Consider the following 22,106-nt stretch of genomic DNA (forward strand, 5'->3'; position numbering starts at 1 on the left):
GTAGCTCTATACTTCTTCTTGGACAGCCAGGATCTTTGGTTCACGTCTCAATATATCAGGTAATTGCTTCCTTTGGAGAATTGCACTTTAATAAATTTCCTAGCTTCTCCTTTAAAGAAGAGAAAAGCAAAAGAGAGAGAGAGAGGCGACACACAGAGAATAATATAGTGCCAACATGCCACTTCTGGGTCTGTCTTAACAAGGTTTTTGGCAGCTTCGGTGAGAAAAGCTATTTCCCTGACCAGTTCGCATGAGCTGTGTGAGGCTTGTGTTGACTGGAAATATGAAGATGAACTAATCAGAGCCAGACTTTTTCACTCAGCATCTCAGCAAGTATGATTCCTGAGCTGAAACAACCATGCAGGTCAGGAAAAGTAAGCAGGACAGCTGAGAACTAATTGGATGGAGACACAGTTACAGACACTTTCCAAACAGAACTGAGAGCTTGTCTCCATAATTGTCAACTTGCTACAGTGACTGTTTCTTCCCAACACCTACTTTCAATGACGAATGACAACAAATAGGGCTTTGGGAGAAATGACAGAAAAATACCTGTCTGAGAGCAGAAATGGACAGATGTCGGGCACTGGAGGGGTGGGTGGCCTAAGTTTGGCCAGGGCCATGATATGTTCAAAGGTGATGTCCGTCTGGGTGCTGGCGTTCATGAGCCGCACTTCTGGGGCCGTCCCATAGGCTGGTTTACTGAGAGGTGTTCGCCTTAGCACCTGGACCACAATGGGCTCCTTGGCATTTCGAAAAGCTTCCACTGCCTCTTCATGGGTGGCCTTTGAGAGATCCTTCCCATTGACCTGCAAGATAAAAGGACGTTGTTCATCTCAGAGGAAAGAACAGAGAGGCTGTCATGATAGATTAAAAAAAGGTGGGCAGGGGAGGCTTAAACCAGCTCTGCTAAGAATTTTGTGAAGGAATATTTAATCAGACATTGACATTTTTTGAACTCTTCATCAGCAGGAGAAAGTGAAGGAGACTAGGAAAACAGTTATTTCTTATACCTTTAGCAAGCACATCGTCAGAATTATTAGTAAAGATTTCAAAACTTAAACAGCACACAAACTTCAGCAAATGTTCAAAATCTTCAGCTAGGTAGAGATGTTAAGTATATCCTTTTTAAAAAATGATCTATCAATCTCTTCGTGGTATTTTCAATATTTAATCAGTCTTACTGACTTGAAATCTAATTTGGGGGGATATTGTCAAATTTCTTTCATATTCATCATTTTAATCCAAGACCAGATTATTGCTCATGTGCATATTATCCTAAATCCTTGCTATTCAAAGTGTGGTCCATAGGCCAGCAGCATAAGAGATTAGAAATACGGAATCCCTGGCCCTATCCCAGACCTACTAAATGAGAACTGGCATTTCAACAAGATTCCAGCTGATTTATATGCACAAGAAAGTAGCACTGCTCTAAAACACCTCTGAGTGAGCATACCATGTCCCTTGCCTCCTTCCCTGTTTCCATTTATACCAGTTTATGACTCTCCAGTGTAGCCCTGGACATAACAGAGGAAGAGGTGATGTTTGTCTTTGCCCTCCATCACTGCTTCTCAGTTGGGCCAACCATTGGCGTTTGGGAGATAAAAATTATTCCTTTAGTGATGATACTCTCCCACACCTGCTTATGTAGGGCCATTGATGTTCCCCCACATTTGTGGCACCCAAAACAGCCACACTCTTTTCTGATCACCCTCTTGAGAGACAGTATAGAGACTGCTCTCAAATTGTCATCAATTTATTCCCCTAAAATAGGTCCTGATAGCACAGCCCCTTAGTGGAAGTTGTGTTTTCATAAAGGACTACAGAATCCTGAAAGAACTTCACAACTCCCACCTGCAATGAATCAATAATATTGGCTTTTGCAAATAGGAAGACATACTTGGGAGTACAGTACTGTGCTCAAAACCCCTGAAATTATACCATTTCTAGACAACTAAACTATCCGCCTGTTGGCGAGGCTCTGATAACTGCTATGCTCCAGTAAATCTTAGAGATCCCTGGGTGCCTTCAAAAGAATCAAAGGGAATCACTGAGTTGCAGCCAGAGAGCGATTGGCTGACATTCAAATGAGCACATTTTCTCTCCCTGAGTAGACAAAGAACATGTGCATGCTCAAAGCAAATGTGGGGCATTTGGGGGTAAATGATACAATGCCAGGTAGAAATCATCATGTCATGTAGAGATGGGCTTAATGACCTGGAGGAGCTAATTTGCTCAATCGACCCTGAAAGAGTTAATGTGCCTTCAGAAATTGAGCAATTAAGTTTCCTCACCAGCACCATATGACCCAGTACAGTTCTCAAATAACTAGTAAGAAACATCAGTTTGAGATTTGGGTGTGTACCTACCAATGTGCACGCTCACTAATCTGTGCATTCACTCTCTCATTCTTTTTTCCACGAACTAAACTTAAACATTCCCACTGAGAGTGTTCTCTGCCACAACCTTGGAATGGCTTGATGACTTGGGGCACACAGGAGGATGTGAACGCGGGACACCTACTGACCAGCATTCACTCCTTGAGCTGCTGTTGGATGACAGGCACTCTGGGCTGAGGCCACCACTCCTGAGGACCTGCAGTCAGCAAATGATAAGAGAAGTTCCAGGATGGAAAAGCACAACCTAAAATCTGGCCTCTCATGATGAATAGCGTCATCCTCTGTGTCTCATATTGTGGTCAGTATTTATAAATTCCAGGGTTATGGAAGATGATCCAGTGGTAGATAATACTGCTCTGTCAGTATCTATGTGTTAGGGAAGAATTGCCCTTTTGTCCACACGTTTCCTGCTTCATGGTGTCCCTTCAACTTAGTGAATATTTACTCGTACAAGATTTCATACCCCTCTTTCTCTGAAAAGAACTCCTGGTCACAATCTGTTATCAACTATTTAAAATCTACTGGAATTATGTCAATAATGTTACCTTTTCCTATAAACCTTGCATCTGGAGTAACTCTTTTAACAATGGCAGAATGAAAGAAGACAGAGGCCTATTTTTTTTTTTTTTTTTGCGCTACGCGGGCCTCTCACTGTTGTGGCCTCTCCCGTTGCGGAGCACAGGCTCCGGACGCGCAGGCTCAGCGGCCATGGCTCACGGGCCCAGACGCTCTGCGGCATGTGGGATCTTCCCGGACCGGGGCACGAACCCGCGTCCCCTGCATCGGCAGGCGGACCCTCAACAACTGCGCCACCAGGAAGCCCGACAGAGCCCTTTTTGAAGGAACTTCAAGCAATATCTGAGGGTAAAGGGAAAATAATTTGTGGCCATGGTTTCTTCCAGTCATACATTAAATCCTACTAATGCATAAATTGTGTGTCATTAAATAACGAACAGACAAATGCCATTATTCTATTTCTTCCCCAAGGTGGCTCAGTACCTTGTCTACAATCTAGTCTTGATATTCCTTTGTTTCTTATTTGTTTTAGTGATCTTCAAAGCAAGAATAATTTTTAAAAAGTGAGTTCCTTACTGATAATGATTATTTATTTTATGTTCCAATAAGGTAAATAAGATTATTTTTGCAAAGTTCAGAAAAGTATAAAAATTTCTGCAGAAACATAAAAATTGCTGCAGAGTATTTTAGGCTGTGAAATTATTAGTTCTTATTGCAATGCTTAGTATATGCAGATGTTAGCTTTCATACAGCAAGATCAATAGCTATTGATTCTAAGAACTGTACATTCATTCATTTACAATCATGGCATTTATATGCAAATTTCTTTTTTTTTTCCTTTAAGATAATCAAATACAGTCTTAAAAAAGGACAGTCAATATAATCTGAAGTATCTTACTTCCCCATTGGGAACGCTCTTTTCTTCCAGTTATCATGCAGCTGACCTCTATTTTCATAAGCTATTTAATATCTCTCGAAGTAAAGAAGTCTATGACCTTTAAAGGCTCTGCTGCCCCATATGATCCCTTAGAAAATGTAAGCACTGATGATACAAAACACTTTTTTTTTTTCACTTCACTTGAAGTTCATCAACATACTGTTAGCCTACCAAAAGGTCACCCTTTTATAAATTATGCCTTTCACAACAGAAAAAAGATTAGCTTTAATTGGGATTTTCTGGCAGTTGCTTTGCTCAGTTATCATCAGTTTCAGATAGGGAGAAGAATAATGTTGGAAGAATACCTGAGGTTTTAAACCTATAGAAAAATTCTGTAGTAAACTAACAAATAAATGAATAGCAAAACTTTGTGTTTTTTTCCAAATGGTTAGATCCTAAACCAACAAGGTATTTGGTATTTCATGGTGCCATATCCTTATCATTCTATTTATTTTCCATCATATTCTCTCCATCCCTCCCTTTACTCCTCCTTCCCTCTTCCTTCCTCTCTGCCTCAGTCTTGGTTTTGTATGGACAACATATGTGAAATGAAACTGGAGAAGGAGAAGCCGTCTATTAAATGTGTTCCAGTTAATACAGGTAGTTAAGAGTGTCGATCCAAACTGTTCTAGGTGCCTAGTAAACAGAAGGAAGCAGAAGTGCTGGAAGTTGATTTTCAGGAGAAAAAAACTGGATGAAGACTGTTGGGAGCAAAATCCATGGGAGGAAATGACAGGTAATTTGAAAATTAAAAATGATATACCAATGTATTATGGGGTGTGCTTTGAAGTGTACATGTGGAAGGGTTTCAAGAAGCCTGGTGATTTGATTTAAGCAGGGTGTAGAGAACAAGACTTTTTTCTAAAGTGGTTGCTAAATGGAATGAGTGAAAGGTTAGAGCATCATAATAAACAAGAGAAGTATATGAGATAATTCCCTCTATTACTCTAACATCTGGCTTTTTGAGAACTGTGGCCAAAACTGATTTGATTCTAAAGCCACCTAGCAACTAGAGTATAACTGAAAAGACTCATGGGATTGCTGTTTGATAAGAGGCTTGTGGCCCCAGAGTGGGGTGACTGGACTCTGAAATGGTGATTAAGTTACCTGATTTGAGGTAAATGAGAAATCAGGCACATTATTGATAAAGAGGTTATCAGAATTGGTAACAGCATAAGAGAGGAAAGGAAGATGCCAATGATAGAAGTTGAGGAGAAATAGAGACGTGGTTATCCTCATTAAAGACTGGATTTGGGATTGGAAGCAAGTGGAAAGAGTAGCCTTAATCATGCCAAACTTGAAGCACTTCTAAGATATTCAGATAAGCTAACAAATAAATGGATGATAAGTGACTAAAAGAAGAACTAATCATGAGAAGCCATTTCCAGAGAAGGTCTTCCTCTCACCCCTGCACTTACTTTATCAACTTAGTTGATAAGTTGAAAAATATACACATTTTTACTGCTATGAAAAAAGTGTCTTGTTTCTAAAAAATTATTTTCCATTTTATTGATAGAGAAAAGTGAATAGGAGAAAACCAGTAACTTTTCAGCAATTAATGCAAAAAAAGTATGAATACATTTGTTGTGGCAGATGGGCTAATTAATCCATAAGCAACTTGTGAATGTTAAGTAAAGAATATAGCTTTTCATATGTAAACCAAATCATAGCATCGTTTGATGAAGCTTCTGTTTAATGAACAATCAATTTTCCCTTTGGGATAAACTGCAAAATCTGGGCTACTTGTCAACAACCTCCCCAGTGTGACTGGTGGCCTCAGCTTGGATATGAACTCCTCTACTTGGACTAGTCCTCCAAATCCACACACATGCAAAATTTTCTTGAGTATCAGAAAGAAAACAGGCTTTTCACTTTTCCTTTTGTAGTGCAAACAAGTGCATAAATGACCAAGTCACCCTGGTGAGGTTCCATTTCCAGAGTCAGCTGTTTGGGATGATTAGGGTTTCCAAACCTCTGTGCCTCTTGTAAAAAATAAGGGTGTTTAAGCATCTCTGCCTTTCATGGGAGAATACATATGGGAATACTCAATAGAAGAAGTATAGAATACCAAGGATTATGTACAATTTCAAGTTGAGAATAAGAAGCATAAAACACTTGAATATTTTTTTTTAATGTTTATAAAATGTTATTGTTTCATTCATTCATTTATTTTCAGCTTTATGGAGGTATAGATGACAAAATTCTACGATATTTAACATGTACATGGTGATGATTTGATATATGTATATATTGTGAAAGGATTCCAACAACTAGTTATTAACACATCTATCACTTCAATTAATTACTTAAGTTTATTTAAGTGAGAACATTTACGTTCTACTCGTTTAGCAAATTTCCATTCTATAATACAGTGTTATCAACTACAGTCCCGTGTTTTACATTAGAGCTTCGGACCTGAGTATTGTAATTTTGATTGGACATGACAGTTTACAAGAACTCTCATCCTCATGAATAACTGTGAAATTAATTTTGATTAGAGTCCCTATGTGAATGCTGATCAAATTCTCTACTTGATAATTACAAAGGTGTTGTAAAAACATGGCCTAATAACAGTTTATATAAGGAAGAAGCAATATTTAAATTGCTACTAAAATGTTTGGTATGAAAGGAATTTAAAATACTCTGAACTCTATATTCATGAAAACACTTGTCATATACAAACTATAAAACAATTTTAAGGAATTAAAGCATATTGCTTTTTTCTAAACTTGGTATGCTTGATTCTAGGTGGACATCTGTTATGTAAGTTGAGGACAGCACAGCATAAAAAATATTTATAGTAAAAAGAACTCACAGAATAGGAATTGTGCAAAATGTTGTGAAGACAACCTGGTGAGAGATTGACTAAAATTAATTTTGACCATTTTAAAAACATTATCAATGAACAAAACAATCACTGGTAGGTTTGTGATGATCACATAATTTTAGAAGTTGAGAACATAAGAAATGTTAGATTTTATTAAACCAAAAAGTCTGTGTAGTTCAGTGTTCTTTTGACAGTGCTGTTACTAGATTTTGGGAAGAGAATATGGTAATTCTCACACAGGATCTAATGAGCAGACTTATTCAGAAGTGATCCTGGGGCTCCTTCTGGCTTGTCTGGACTGCAGGGTTGGTAGCTTCATTTTCCTGGTGTGTGGGGTGTTGCAGCTTCCCTTGAGCTCCAAAGGCCCTCAGTGCTGTGTCGCTGGCTTTCCCAGAAAACTGGAAATAACTGACTTCTAACTCAGACAGCCTGAACCTTCTGTGTTTCCTTACTGACAGTGTGCCTATAAGAGAACAACAGTGGGGTGGGGTCCCTCCACTGGAATACAGACCCAATGCATGTCCAACAGTTTCAGGTCCCCTCTGTGCTGCTGACTCCTGATTTGCATGTTCCCCCAATAGAGACTGTAACCTAACCTATAACTCGTGACATTGTAGGATTTGCCCTTATGGACCCTGTGTGACATAATACACATTTACAACCTAAAGAATTGAATTTATTCAAAATGCTTCCATATGTAACATTAATGAATTGCAGACTTCAATGAGATATTTAAAAAGCCTAATATTAGGTTTAGTTAATTGATTGTGACACTGTGAGGTCACTATGGTAGGACAGTATGGTGTTTCCTGGTCCCTTTCATAGTACATTTTGATGGCGAGGTATTCCCAAATGCAAGCAAGACTCATCTTCAATTTTTCTTATTAAGATGTTATAGACCATTATTTGTGAATTTGTCAGAGCCGTTCTTGAACCAATTTATAATTTTGGTTATAGAAAATCTTGGGGATGTATTTCATAATTGCTTTTCCCCCTATAATCTTTTCTCTGTCTTAATTTTGTATCCCTTCTTCTGTATTTTGTTTCTGTCTTTATTCTCATTGCCACAATTCTCTTCCAAGCTTTCCCGTTTGGGATTTAACAAATCAAATCTGAAGAGTGTCTTTCTATAAAAATTATTCCTGTTTTTAAGGAACAGGTTATGATAGTTTTGATTCTTACTGGGGGAAATAAATTAAAATATATACAACATAGTTTTATTTACCTCATTATAAATGAATTTATTTTCCCTCCCCTCAATGAAAGAAATGGAAGCTTCTCCTCTTTGGCACATGAGATGGTGTTTCTTGGTTTGTCCCTGAGATCCACAGTCTACTCTTTTCTACCCAGCTCTGTATACCCTGGGATGCTGATAACCTTACTCCATGTCACCAGGCTCCCTTACTTTACGTCTTTTGTTTGGTTTGACCAATAGTAGGAGAGGTAATGTTCTGTCTTTATCCAGCCCCTCCCCACCTGGCTTTCAGGATGGCAGCTCTTGCCAGGTTTGGTTCGCACCCTGGCTTACTTTCCACCTTCATGTCTGCAGGTAGTAAGGGGTTCTCTTTCTATTGCTACTCTCTGTGTTTGTTCTCTTAGCTCTGCTCATATCTCTGTAAGTGTTCCTTCATACAGCCTTCTTCAATGAAACCCTTTGAGTGTGTCTTCTGTCTCTTTCTGACTAACTAGACATGAAACTCCTCTGATTTAAACAATAACAACAACAAAAATATGGTAAAAGCAAAATTTACCACCTTTGCAAATTAACTTTACTATCAAAATGAGTTGCATTGAAAAATACAATTTCTAGTTTCTCAGATTCAGCAAAAGTCACACATATTTAAGGGAGAACTAAAAATGTAACTTTTATTGAGATCATATAGCAGATGTAAAGTATTTGTATATTATATGTATACAGTTATTTTGTAGACAATCCCTCAGTTTGGCTTTGTCTAGTGTTGCTTCTTGATTAGAGGCATGTTGTATACTTTTGTCAGCAAGGCCCAGAAGTGTCTTTCTCCGTCTATTCTATAGGGAAGCAATGGATTTTCCCTTTTTAAAACATTGTTATTGGAGTACAGTTGATTTACAATGTTGTATTAGTTTCAGGTGTACAGCAAAGTGAATCAGTTATACATATACATGTATCCACTCTTAGATTCTTTTCTCATATAGGCCATTACAAAGTATGGAGTTCCCTGTGCTATACAGGAGGTCCTTATTAGTTATCTATTATTTATATAGTAGTGTATATATGTCTATCCTAATCTTCCAGTTTATTCCTCCCCAAACTTACCCCCTGGTAAACATGTTTTTTTTCTACATCTGTAACTCTATTTTTGTTTTGTAGATAAGTTCATTAGTACCCTTTTTTTAGATTCCACATTATTGGGGATATTAACCTTTATGACTTGATAAGACAGAGAGAGGGAGCAAGAGATGGGGTGGGGAGGAGAGGAGGGAGAGAGAAAAAGTACACATAAGAAGTTAATGTTAAATTTTAAAATGTTAAAATTCTAGGTGAATGGTATTTGAGAATTCTTTGTACTACTCATAACTTTTTGATGAGACTGAAGTTACGTGAAAATAAAATGTCTCAAAATATTGTTATTAGCTACAAATGGATTTATGCTATAATCATTTAGAGTTAGCAAATAAGAAACTGATGGATACCTAGCTTCCTACAGTTTGTTTCTGTATTTGCATATCTTTAAGAGGAATAAATTCTTGCTCTGAACTGAATGTCTTTTTTCTTGGGCACACACACAGACACACACACACCCCTACAGCGAAAAACACAGATTGCTATCACCAACTTTATCATTGTCATAACAATTCATCTACTGAGTATCACCCGAAATCCTGTTCTCCTCCAAGCTGAGCTATTTAAAAAGATAGATGACTGCCTTCTGGCTAATTGTAGGAGTTCTTTCATTACTATAAAAAGACTATATCTCAAGTGACTCTATAAGCAGTGAATAATGACTTGAAGTCTTTGGAGAAGAGTCCACTGATGAAATGGTAGGATAACAACTACTTACTGACCTTTTACTTCCTAAGATAATACTAAGCTGATGTAGTTGATTATTAATAAACCTATCCATTGAGCTTTGACACATCAGATCCAAGTATGTCAAACTTAATGAGAAATTCTGTTGGAGACATAAAATTTCCTGCAGCAGGCCTAAGGGTGTAAAGACATAAGGCATATATGGGGCAAAAGCTGTTAAAATGAACTCAAATTGTTTCATTGGGTAGAAACTTCATTGTAATTAAATGACCCAGATTTTCTTTAAAAATTACTATAAATAGCATCAGCAACTGAGGATTCGAACAGAGCTCTTCATCTTTCATGTTCCCTGAACATGAGAAAATGTGCTCTTAGTGCTTGGACAAGATCTCTTGGTCCCATTTTTGTGATGAGAGCATATATGGATATCAAGAACATAACTTTGGATCTCAGCCACACTAGCACAGTGCCAAAGAAGTTCTAAAAATAACTATCAGTGAAATGAAAGGAATATTAGTGCTCTACATAGTTACTAATGAGGGACGAAATAGTGAATTATTTGTAACAGGGCATCAGTCATGACAACATCAAAGATGCTGAGGACATCTTCACTGGAGGTTTGCTGTCCCCTATCTGTAAGAGTGGTCTAATGCTTAGCTATTTAAATGCTTCTGTGAAACAAACATTAAATGACAAGAAGCTAACCGTTTTGTCTAGTACTGTAGTTTAAGGGCCCCAAACATGCTTGGCACGTACTTGACACTCAAAAAATGTGTTAAATAAATTTTCATATATTTCTCTATCAAGATTCATGTTAAAAGAAATGTGATTGGATTTGTCATTAAAGTTACTTGTGTTTATGTGCAAACTACATGCCTCTCACTGCCCAGTTCTACTTTGTAGCCCAGTTATCCATATTATTCCTTTTACTTAAATCTACCGTAAAAATGGATTTGAGTGACAAGGAAAGGCATCAACTGCTCTGCTCAAGAGACCCACCCACCATTCAGTGTTATAGTACAAAAGAACAAGGACGTGGGAATCATTCAGGACTGGGGTCTGAACATAGTTCTCAATATCAGTTGTGTGGCTTTGAGTAGGTTATGTAAACTCTCTGAGCCTCAGTTAATTCATCTGGAACAGGAGATGATAATACCCACTCAGAGAGTGGTGGATGGGATCACAAAAATAATACAGCTAAGGCAGCTGACATGCTATGATGTTGATTCATGCTTCCTTCCTTCCCTCCCTTCCTTCCTGAGTAACTCTTGAGTGACAGAGACCAGGTGATTCTCTGGAGATAGAAGATAATACCTGTGCTTAAAGGCCTGGCAGCGATAATAACAATATTACCGGTTAGCACTGAGCATTCCTCACAAAATGCCAGGAGCTGAGCAAAGTCCTTGGCCTTTACTATCTTGTTCACACCCAAGAACAATTGTGTGAGGTAAGAACTTTATCCCCAACTGAAAGCTGTGGAAGCTGAAGAGCAGAAGGTATAAGGAAAGGCACCTGCTCTCACAATCTGCTAGGACAAAACAACATATACGTCTGTAATTGTAAGCAAACTTGTAAAGAGCTGCCATAAGGGTACTAACAGAGTGCTGTGGAAGCTCCAAGGGCCAACTATACTTGGGAGTATTGTGATTTGACTCCAGGACTTGACATTTGGGGTGGTCTTAAAAGATGCAGAGTTTCATAAGTTGCAAAGATGAGAGTAAGGAAGGGAATCCCAGGGCAAAAGTGTAAACGAGAAAGTGCTCTGGGAACCGGTAAGAGATCTGGTGTGACTGAGTACAGAGGCATTTGGCTAAGTGCTGGACAAAGAAGCTGGAAAGGAGGCTTTGACAAGATCCCAGTGTCTTCAATGGGCCATGCGAGGTATTTGTTTTAGACAACACCTTTCATCTGAAAGGTAGCATGGTCTCATTTGGGTTTGGGGATGGTAACTCTGAAGTCTATGGTGAGAAGTAAATAAATGAAAGCAAGAAAACCGTTTAGGAAGTTACTTGGAGAGAATGATCAGTGCCTGAATCAAAATGAGGACAGTGTGGATGGTCCAAATGAAGGAGGATGGATAGGGCTGTAAAATGGTACTCTGATACTCTCATTCATGCATATTCCAATGGGACCTATCAGAGTGGCAGATTTTCTACTCTAATTGACTAAATCTACCCTGTAAAGAAATACAAGCTGTAGAAGTTGATTTTTTAAGTATTAAATGTATAAAGGCATTCTAAGTAGATGTTGTTCATCTCCTATGGACTTATATTTTCAGTGATTATTGTAGAAATCAAAAACTACTCTTCCAATGTTCTGAAACTGCCTTTCTGCTTAGGACCCACCTAGCAAAGTGGGTAACTTTCTCACTATAAACACCACATGCACTCTCTTTCTCTCTCTCTCTCTCACACACACACTCATATAAACTCACAAACTCACACACATACAAACACTTTTATACTTTCTACGGTCCTCCACCTGAATCATTTATAGCTTTGTGTGGGATATAAACTTAGAAAGATATTTTACCCAAGTGGATATATAGGAGTTTTAGAACATGGGGATTAACACAAGAAAGTAGAACTTGCATGATATATAACTGCCTCTTCACTACCAGTGTCTCTAACCTAGTGCTTGGAAGATGAAAGGTTTTTCATACCAGTTTGAAAGGATAGGACAAAAATCTGAACAAACAGCCATCACCCTATTAGGAGCGGGAGGTTTAAATCATTTTCAGCAATCAATTCTGCCATTTGAATTCATTCTGACACTTGTTGAGCTCAACTGATGACATGAAACTACGGTAAAAAGGGAATTTCCCCAGGGAAATTCACAAGCTTTTATATCCACAAGTAAAGCCACCTGAATTTGTGCCCATAACCTTCCTAACACCATGCTTCCAAATTCCTCAAATTCAAGAACTTTGAAAAGTAATATTTTGTTCTATATTTATAAAAAAATAGATAGCTGCCTGAGGCAGAAGACGAAGTAAATGCATTTAAAATAGCAACGGATACTATTTTATATAAAATAGCTGGAATTTGCCCCGGTAATTTCATTAACTTCGTTGTCTCTATGTGTACCTTGAAATGGATAATAAAGATAATAACAATAATAAAAATTTGTTGAGTGCTTACTGTGTGCCACATACTCCACTCAGTACTCTCCGCTCCTAGAGGTGAAGGAATTATTATTAAACTCATCCTCTAGATAAAGAAACTAAACTTTAACAGCTTAAGCAATTTCCACAAGATCACATAGTTCCTGAGTGAGAAAAAAAATCCCAAGATTTTTCTTAAAATTCCTATTAATTCTTTTTACACATCAATAGAAGTACAGAGGCTCTAAAAACTGGACAAGAGGATTGGTGGGTTTATTCTATTTTCTTTTAGTAAATAATTCATAAGACTACAATTAAGTAATCAACTGTAGGCAGTCACGGGTGTAGATAATTGTCTCAACATCTGTCCCTAGGACAAGAAAACTCCAGTTGAACAGTGAAAAAATGTTTCTGTAAAATAAATAGTTTAGACGAGATGCTATTCAAAGACCTTCACAGTCCTAAGAAAATCTATAAAAGTATACATAAGCATGAATATGCACTATTCTTATGCAACACTGAAGTCATTTAAAACTTTGTTCAAAAGAACCCCCCACCCATTTGTTTTCTATAAGTGAATCAAGTAAAGCTCAGACATGAAGGTGACTCAAGGACCCGTCAATCTGCCATTGAACTTTTACCTTGAGAGGCCCAGTTCAAGGCTCAGCCTCCCACAGGTGTGACACAGTTTTGTTACTCCCTCACAGCAGTTCAGTGGCCCACTGAGGTGTGATGATAAAGTTGCCAGAGAAAAGACCACCTGGGTTCTCTTGTGTTTTTACCTCAGTGGACATATCACAAGAAGTGGTTCAAACAGAAAGAACTTCTCCAAAACAGCAGCTGGACTGTATGAAAAACTGTAACCAACTCAAGGCTTTGGGTCTCTCTAACGGCATGCATGTAAAATTAGACAACAGTATTTGGGGGCATTTTTTGAAAACTGTGTTTTACACGACCTTATCTCTTCTTCAGGAAGCGAATAAGACTGAGGACCAGAGCGAATGTAATTGCAGATAGAGTCATTATATTCTTAAATTTAACCTGCCGCAAACATTTTTCTGTACTAACAGTGTTGATTTTTATTTTTCTCTGTTTGGAAGAGTGGGGGAGACGGGCATATTTTTGTAATTTTAGTTCCTTCAAACAATTAACATATGTACGATTTTCAAATAATTTTCAGCAGATAAAACAATCCTGCCAAGGCCTGGTAAAAAGCTCTCCATTGTTCCATGTCTGCACAAATTACACTTCATCTCCAATGATTTTATGTACATTTAATCACTAAAGATTAATTACATGGCATACGGAAACCAGTGAAACACTGAAGAGATAACTTCAGTCTAAGTGCACATGCAACTAACTTGTGGCTTTTTTAAACAATTTTAATTAAAAGTACTAGAAGAATCATTGGGCTGAAAATATTAGGAGCTCTGGGATGGATGAGCTTAGCATAGCTAATTAATTGTATATTTAATCAAAGCAGCCTTTGGCTGTAATTAATAATCTATTTTCCTCTGGTAATAAATATTGTAGTTCTGTAAAAACAGAGTTTATAATTTCCAGAATGCCATATGCACAGAAGAGTGGGACAGAAACAAGCATTTCCACACCAGCTTTCGAGCTGAGCTTGATTTTGTTTATTTAGAGAGGATGCTGTCTATATCTCTTTCATTCGTTTTAAATGTCATCTTGCAGTAGCAGCTTACAAATAGCTATCCCAGAGTGACTTGGTCATTTCAAAGGTGTAAAGAATAATCCAAAAGGAGTGACTAGTAGAATGTTAAATGAAGTCTGATTTTTCTTGCACCACAAAGATCTCATATTTGAGAGAACTTGAAGTAGTTCCATTTTAATATGACTGCTAGGATGGGGAAACAGCATTAAACAGTTCCTTCCCTTCGTTTCCTTTTAAATGGCAGAGCGGGACTCAGAGATTTCTACCACCTGCCTACCACCTTACCATCCCGGTAAAATGCTCAAATCACAGAGCCAAGTTGAAACACCCTTTCCTTATGATAGATTTTACTCTGAGTGCCACACACACACACACACACACACACACACTCCTCTCTGCTCTTCAAGATTCCCTGCTAAGCATAGTATATTTTTGTTCTTATGACCCCTTCATTAATTTGGGGGAGAGAAACTCTCTAATAGTCACATGCTTTTCATATGATCTAAGATTTCTTTCTTCTTTTCTTCTTGCAAGCGAGATATAAATTCCAAGAGTTTTGCATAAGTAAGGAGATAACATAAAAATTAATCTTAGGGCTTCCCTGGTGGTGCAGTGGTTGGGAGTCTGCCTGCCGATGCAGGGGACATGGGTTCGTGCCCCGGTCTGGGAGGATCCCACATGCCGCGGAGCGGCTGGGCCTGTGAGCCATGGCTGCTGGACCTGCGCGTCCGGAGCCTGTGCTTCGCAACAGGAGAGGCCACAACAGTGAGAGGCCCATGTACGGCAAAAAAAAAAAAAAAAAAAAAAAAATTAATCTTAGATGATGGGTTTTTCCTATCTTTTAAGATGCTTTAATATGTGAAAATTAACTATTATTGTTTCATATTTTTAAGATTTTAATGGTAGCATTAGGAGTTATGGGTGGTTGAATAAATAAATCTTTAACTTAAAAAGCATCTTTTAACATCATGAAGAACACACAAATACTGATACAATTGCTTGATACACTAATCAATTCATAACATACATTCCATTTTTCTGGGGGTTATGTGGTTTTCATATGAATATGTATGAATGAAACAGATATGAATTAGATAATTAAAATTATATCAAGTGAAAATATCTTTATTCAGTCTATAGTGGGCATTAATAAACATCTAGGAACCAGACCAAGAGAATAAAGCGCAGAGGTAAAAAATTTCTGGTCGCCCGAAGGCCACCATTAATATCATATGATCATAAGTAGCTCTTATTAAATACATGAAGATGTCTTCAGGGCCTAATCAGTTCATAATATAACATGCAATTTCTAAAGAGAACAAAAGTGTTAAAGACAATTTTAAAGAACTGCACAGGTAGCCTTTTCCTTTTAGAATTAGGACTAGTTGGCAACTCATGACACAGGCTCTCCCAATGTCCCACTAAAATTATTCATGAAGCAACAGGGGAAAATAGTTCACTTGGAGAGTGAAAGGCAGCATTATTCACTATTACTTTATTTGCCTCAATTTTCCCTTACTGATTGAACCAACTTTCTCTGAGGATTCATATGGCCCTGGGATAACTTAGGCATGTGGTGTGTATGTGTGTGTGAGTGAGCGTGTGTGTGTATGAGTTACGAGTTACCCACTGGACACTCAGAAAAGTAAAGTGGCAGATGTGCTGCGCCATCTGGAGAGCAACCTCAAAGATTCCGGCAACACCCACACTCACCCTGGAATACTCTGTCCCCCTCACAGTACAAAAGCCTACTCTGCTCTGTCCTGTTGGAACCCTCAGAAGATTATTCTAATAACTCAGACCTGAGGTTATGTACTATTAGGGTTGAGAAGATGAAACTGAAGAAAAGCAATTCCACCAAGAGGTAGATGGTAGGAATTTCTTGAAATGTGTGGGGAAATTCGCAAAACAGAAATTCAAAGTAGAGGATCATAGAGGACAGACAATCCTAAAGACAGGGTCCTCAGCTGAACTCATGAGAGGATGCTTCTGTGGGACTTTAACATCTTTTTTTTAAGTATAAAGATGCCATAGTTAAAAGTAGTCTTCATTTTATGTGTATTCGTCATAAGTTATTTACTTTTCTTTAAACCTTCTTGTCATAAGAAGAGAGAAAGGGAAGAGAAAGGGAGGAAAGAGTGAAAGCAAGAGAGAATGAGAAAGAGAGAGGGAGAGGCCTGAGCCATACTTACATACTTAGCTTTTCTTTATGTCCAATGCTGCACATGACATCCTTGTAAAGAAGGGAAAGTACTATTTCCCTAACCCTAACCCTAACCCTAACCGTAACCCAGAGAAAGTACTATTTTGAGGGTTTAGGTTGCTTAAACAGTACATGACAAGATATTCATCAATGTGCCATTATAATGCACAAAGGCAAAGTAAAGTAAAGGGAAAATGTATGACTGTTCAGCCCTAAGTTTGATTCCAAGCTTTGCCCCTTGGCAGGTGTGTCACTTCAGGTTGATCATATGACTTTTGCAAACTTTGGTTTACCCATCTATATAACTGGGGAGAATAATGCTGATCTCTAAAAGTTATGACAAAGTAATGAGAAAATAAATGAAACAACCAGTATGTGAGATAGAGTAGGAATTCAACAAAATATGGAAATTATTTATATTATTTTCTTGTCTGCATGGCATTCAAAAGGGTTCTCTATCCAATGTTTATCAGAGTGATAATTATGGCACATTTAGATATGTTGAGAAAGCATGCTCCAGAGATTTTTGGATGGTAAAAATTTAAAGAAGTAAAATGTTATACAGAGAGAGAGCATTGGATTAGTGGTCAGAAGACCTGAATCCTTATTCTAGACTATTTGTTACCAATGTACACTTGGAAAGTCACTTAAGCCCTCAAAACCTCAGTTCATTATAAGTTTCAAATACATGTGAAGTCAGTACAGATAAGTTAGTGCCTGATATTTGCAATCTATTTAGCAATTTATAAGTTAATTGCCTCACCAATATTCATCTCCCTACTCACAGGAGATTTAAAGATGATCCGCATCTTAAATCGGAGGTAAATATTGGTTTAATTGATTTTTGCCAAGGTCATACAACAAGTGGTAAAGCTGGGATTAAAGCCTGGGCTGGCTCTCAGCATTCTTGTTATGCCACCACGAGGCATCTCTCCTTCATTCTCAACCTGTTGCCTGGATTAGTTAATTAATCCCTGTACAGCATATAGGAAATGGTTGTTAATTTAAATCCAAATATTACATTCCTAGCAAAACTGCTTATCAAATAAGGCAATGAAAACAAGAAGAGAGATTCTATTATTGATTTCCTAGTTCTGATAAGTATTTCTGAGTTAACTAGAAACCAGAGCACAGAACTACTGGCTGAACTGGGCCCTTGTGAAATATACAATTTGATAACTTTTAGAAAGCCGAGGATCACGGTCAACTGATGTCACCATGACATTTTTACTAATTTCCTAAACTTATCAAATGACAGCTTCAGAAAGTTAAGAGTTCTGTTTAGAAGAAAAATCTCTGTAAAATATCCAAAGTTTATGAAGTCTAAGTCTTTCAAAATAAAGTAAAATAACAAATTAGTTTAAAGAATGGCGAGTTGACTTCCTCTTGTTGCTTAAACAGTGAGTAAATTGATGAGATTCCAAACATGGAGGTAAGTTCCATTCACATCTACTGCTCCATTACCCCTGCAATTACTTTAATACAGGAAGCATGAGAGGAGCAGCTGGTGGAAATGATTTCCCAGGTGATTGGATTGCTGAATAGCACAATCGCCTTTAGGCTGGGCTTTCTCAACAGTGGTGCTGCTGGCATTTCAGACTGGGGAATTCTTCCTTGTGGAAGCTTTCTTGTGCCTTAAAGATGATGAGCAGAATCCCCGTCTTCTACCTACTGGATGCTAGTAGCCTCACCCCTCCCACCACCACCACACACACACCATCAATTGTGACAACCAAAAATGTCTCCTAGAGGGTGAGATCATGCCCAGTTGTAAGCTTCGTTTTAATGACACTTTATTCCATTAAGGTTGAAGAATGCTGGCTCTAATAGACACCTGGGTTTATTATAAGAATGTTGAAACACTGCTTAACATAGAAGTTGAAGGACAGAAATTATCCTCTATTTCATGGATTTTAAAAATTTTATAATTATATATAGTCATATTTTAAGGGGAAAAATTGACCTGGAAAATACTTGAGTAAAATAGCAAGCAGCAGTACTTATAAAAAGGTCTCTGGGACTTCCCTGGTGTTCCAGTGGTTTAGACTCTGTTCTTCCACTGCAGGGGGCATGGGTTTGATGATCTCTGGTCAGGGATGTTTCACGTGCCATGCCATGGAGCCCCAAAAAAAGGGGGGGTCTCATTATGTTTGTTTTTTTTCTGCCAGTCAAGAAAAGTTAAATGTGATTGTCAGGGTCCTTTCATCATGGTGGTGTCCTGGTATAGAGACCCAGAAGTTGTCACTTGTCCATCAGCTACTATACGTTGGATTCTTTGAGTTATCATTAAAGTGGTAAGACCACTCTTTGTTGATGATGGCCATATGACAAGGATTAAGATGACAAGGATCCCTGCATTCCAGATGACCTGCAATATTTATTCCAACAAATATTGTGTTTCAATAATTTTTCATTATAGATTTTATTTTCTATATTTTATTCAATGTATAATTTCCTCTAAACCTAAGTTTTCCACATCCTCCCCAAGTAGTGAGGCCCACATATGCTTGTAATATGCACCCTAATAAATAATAGCTTAAGCATTGTTAATATGAATTGAAAAATTGTTTGAGATTCCATGTACTCTTTTTAGAAATGCTCTGCTCCACATTGATTATCCGAACACTTCATGGCATTGCTGACTTGGGACAGGATTTAGGATGCTGGATAAAGAAACGTGGAAGGGATAACAGAATGTACTTTTGCAGGACTAAAAGGCTGTGAAGCATCACCAGATTAACAATAATACCTGGTAACATTTACTATGGAAATAGTAGTTAACTATTTGGAGCCCTTGACATGACTACGTACTGTTTTTTTGGATGCTAATTGAAAGAAACATAGCTGACTCATTTCTTATTCATTCATTCATATATAATGCATTTCTTTTTAGATTTAAAAAGGCTGCATACATATGTATTTTCTAAAAGGCTACAAAAGTCAATTATTATGTTTACCCAACAAGGAACAACTTTTTCAACTTTAGAACTCCAATTTGAGAAAACTCTCACCTCTCAGCTAGGAGACATTTTCCATCTTACCTCATTAGGGTGGTTGAGCATGATATAGAAAAGGGTGATCAAGTGTGACAAAACCTGTGCTCTGTCTACACTAGTTGCTTTCACTATAATTTTAATTGTTAGATATCAGAGCTTCAAATATTTCTACTAGATATCAAGAGACAAGCCTTATAAATTAAAGAATATTGTTGGTATATAACCAAACATGTAAATAGATATTTTGCATAATTAGCTAATTTTTGGAGACCAGCATATTTTTAGAGTTTACAATATTAAACAATTTAATACGTATAGTTGACGTTCCCTGCTTATAGTCTTTCAAGTTCTAGGCCTATTTAGAGTCAGTTACAGTAGAATAGAAGGCAAATGATGTTATTAAAACTCAAAGCTAACAATTATAATTTAAAATATAGTTAGATGTTGAGACCTTTCTAGTGTGTAATGTTATGCTCCTGTCACAGCACTGGGAATACTAATTAAAATGAAAAATTAGAAAATAATTTTCCTGAGTCTGTGATTAGTTTCCTCTTCCTTTTTTTTCCCTTCAATTTTCATTCATGAATTCACACAAAAAAAATTACTGACCACCTGCCACGTGCTAGACAGTTTTAGGCACTGAGGTAATATAAATGAACAAGTCAGACAAAATCCCTGACCTCATGGAGTTGACATTTTAATGAAACAAGCATACAATAAATATAATAAATACTTCATCTATTTGTTAAGTGCTATGAGAAGACAATTATCTGTTACTTGCTAAGCAGAAAATAGAGCAGCATGAGGAGAATTGAGAGTGGGAGAGGGGAGTTGTAATTTTTCTTTTTGTGGTCTATGTAGGCTCATTGAGGTGCTGACGTTTGAACAGAGACCTAATTAAAAGAAAAAGGAATGCTCATATGTCTATCTGGAGGAACTTGAGGAGAAAAACAGCCATTCCAAAGGCCCAGAGGAGGAAGCGTTCTGTGCATCTGTGGGCAGCAGAGAGGAAAGGAGGCTGGAGAAGAGTGAGTGGGGAGAGGAGTGATGGCTGAACTCACAGTAACTGAACACATACTAGTCCACTGTATGGATGTGGCTTTGACTATTGGTTGTCTATCCGGGAAAGCTTTCTCCACTTTTCTTACTTTGGTTTCTTTACCTTACTTTCATTCTCCACTTTCCCATCTTAGTCAGTCTACCGCTTTCATTCTCTGTCATCACGCATATTCTCCCAGCTGTTGCCTTTTCCTCCTATTGCCATTTCTCTTGCCATCTCCCGGTGGACTGTACACACAAATAATGAGGCCTCATTCATTCATCTCTTACTCTGTGTCCAGCATGACGCATTAGACACAATCTTGTTTAATTCAATTTTTACAATTACTCTTTTAGATTACTGCACCTAAATGTTACATATTTCTGCTTATGTTGCATAAAAAGATTCATAAGCAATAGGATTTGAACCTCAGTTGGGTTGATTCCAACTCTAAGATGTTTATCCTGTTTTTTCTGGCTTTTCTATCCCCAACTCAATTCAATAAGTATTTCAAACAGTGGATTTAACAGAATAGGAGTCTTATCAAATTTATTTTTCAGTGTTAGAAGAGGCCTTGGAAGTCATACTGTCTAACCTCCCCTCAGTATCTGAATCTCTTTTATAACATCTATACCAAGTGGTCATCTAGGCTGTATAGGAAAACTTTTGGCAATAAAGTATCAAAATGTTTTAAAAATAGCACTATGTTATAACATAGGTCCATGCTATTCCATTGTTTTGCCTTACATAAAACTGGAAACTATTGGCTGTGATTTTTCACATATTAATATTGAAAAGTTCCCGTTGTCTTTTAGTTTTCTCTTCTTTCTTCTAAATGGTATTTCGTCTTAGTTTATCTCATTAAGTGTTAAATTTGAAAAGTATTTTAGGTATATTCTGGTTAAATTTTGTTTTTGAGGTTAAGTTGTAGCCAAGGCAGACATAGAGATGGTTAAGCTGCCTTGCCTCTAATTATATTTCAAAATAAACACAAATAGTAATGTAGGAAACAGGTGGCAGTAAAAATAGTAACACTTCCAGTGAGTCCTGGCATTCTGGGAATTTCCTGGCATGTCATTTCCGTACTGGAATGAACACACAGGAATAGTCCATCTCAAGGATCTAGTCATCTCACGATAAGTAAGGGGTTCAGGCTGTCTGATTTGGCTTGTGCCAAGGACAGGATAATGCAAGTGCTGCCTGACCAGAGATAGGCTTCTTCCGGCTCCTCCTGTAGCCTCTTCTGCCATGGTGCCTGACATTCTTCTTTCTCCTTATCCTCCCCACCCCCAGCTCCAATTAAAAAATAAAAACAACACATGTTTTATCTGGGAATAGTAACAGATTAACATTCACTGCACTTTACTGTAGATGAGTTAATCAGGCCAACTTGTGTCAACG

General features: G+C 37.7%; 1 protein-coding gene across 1 annotated transcript in view; it reads right to left on the bottom strand.

Moving 5' to 3' along the window:
* PDZRN4 (PDZ domain containing ring finger 4) overlaps positions 1-22,106 on the bottom strand; it is a 371,850-nt gene that overhangs the window by 70,559 nt on the left and 279,185 nt on the right. Inside the window, exon 4 of the mRNA XM_019934147.2 lies at positions 553-809. Within this exon, the coding sequence (XP_019789706.1) occupies positions 553-809 (257 nt within the window). The remainder of the gene's footprint in view (positions 1-552; positions 810-22,106) is intronic.

Source organism: Tursiops truncatus, chromosome 11, assembly GCF_011762595.2.
Source record: "Tursiops truncatus isolate mTurTru1 chromosome 11, mTurTru1.mat.Y, whole genome shotgun sequence".
Taxonomy (NCBI): Eukaryota; Metazoa; Chordata; class Mammalia; order Artiodactyla; family Delphinidae; genus Tursiops; species Tursiops truncatus.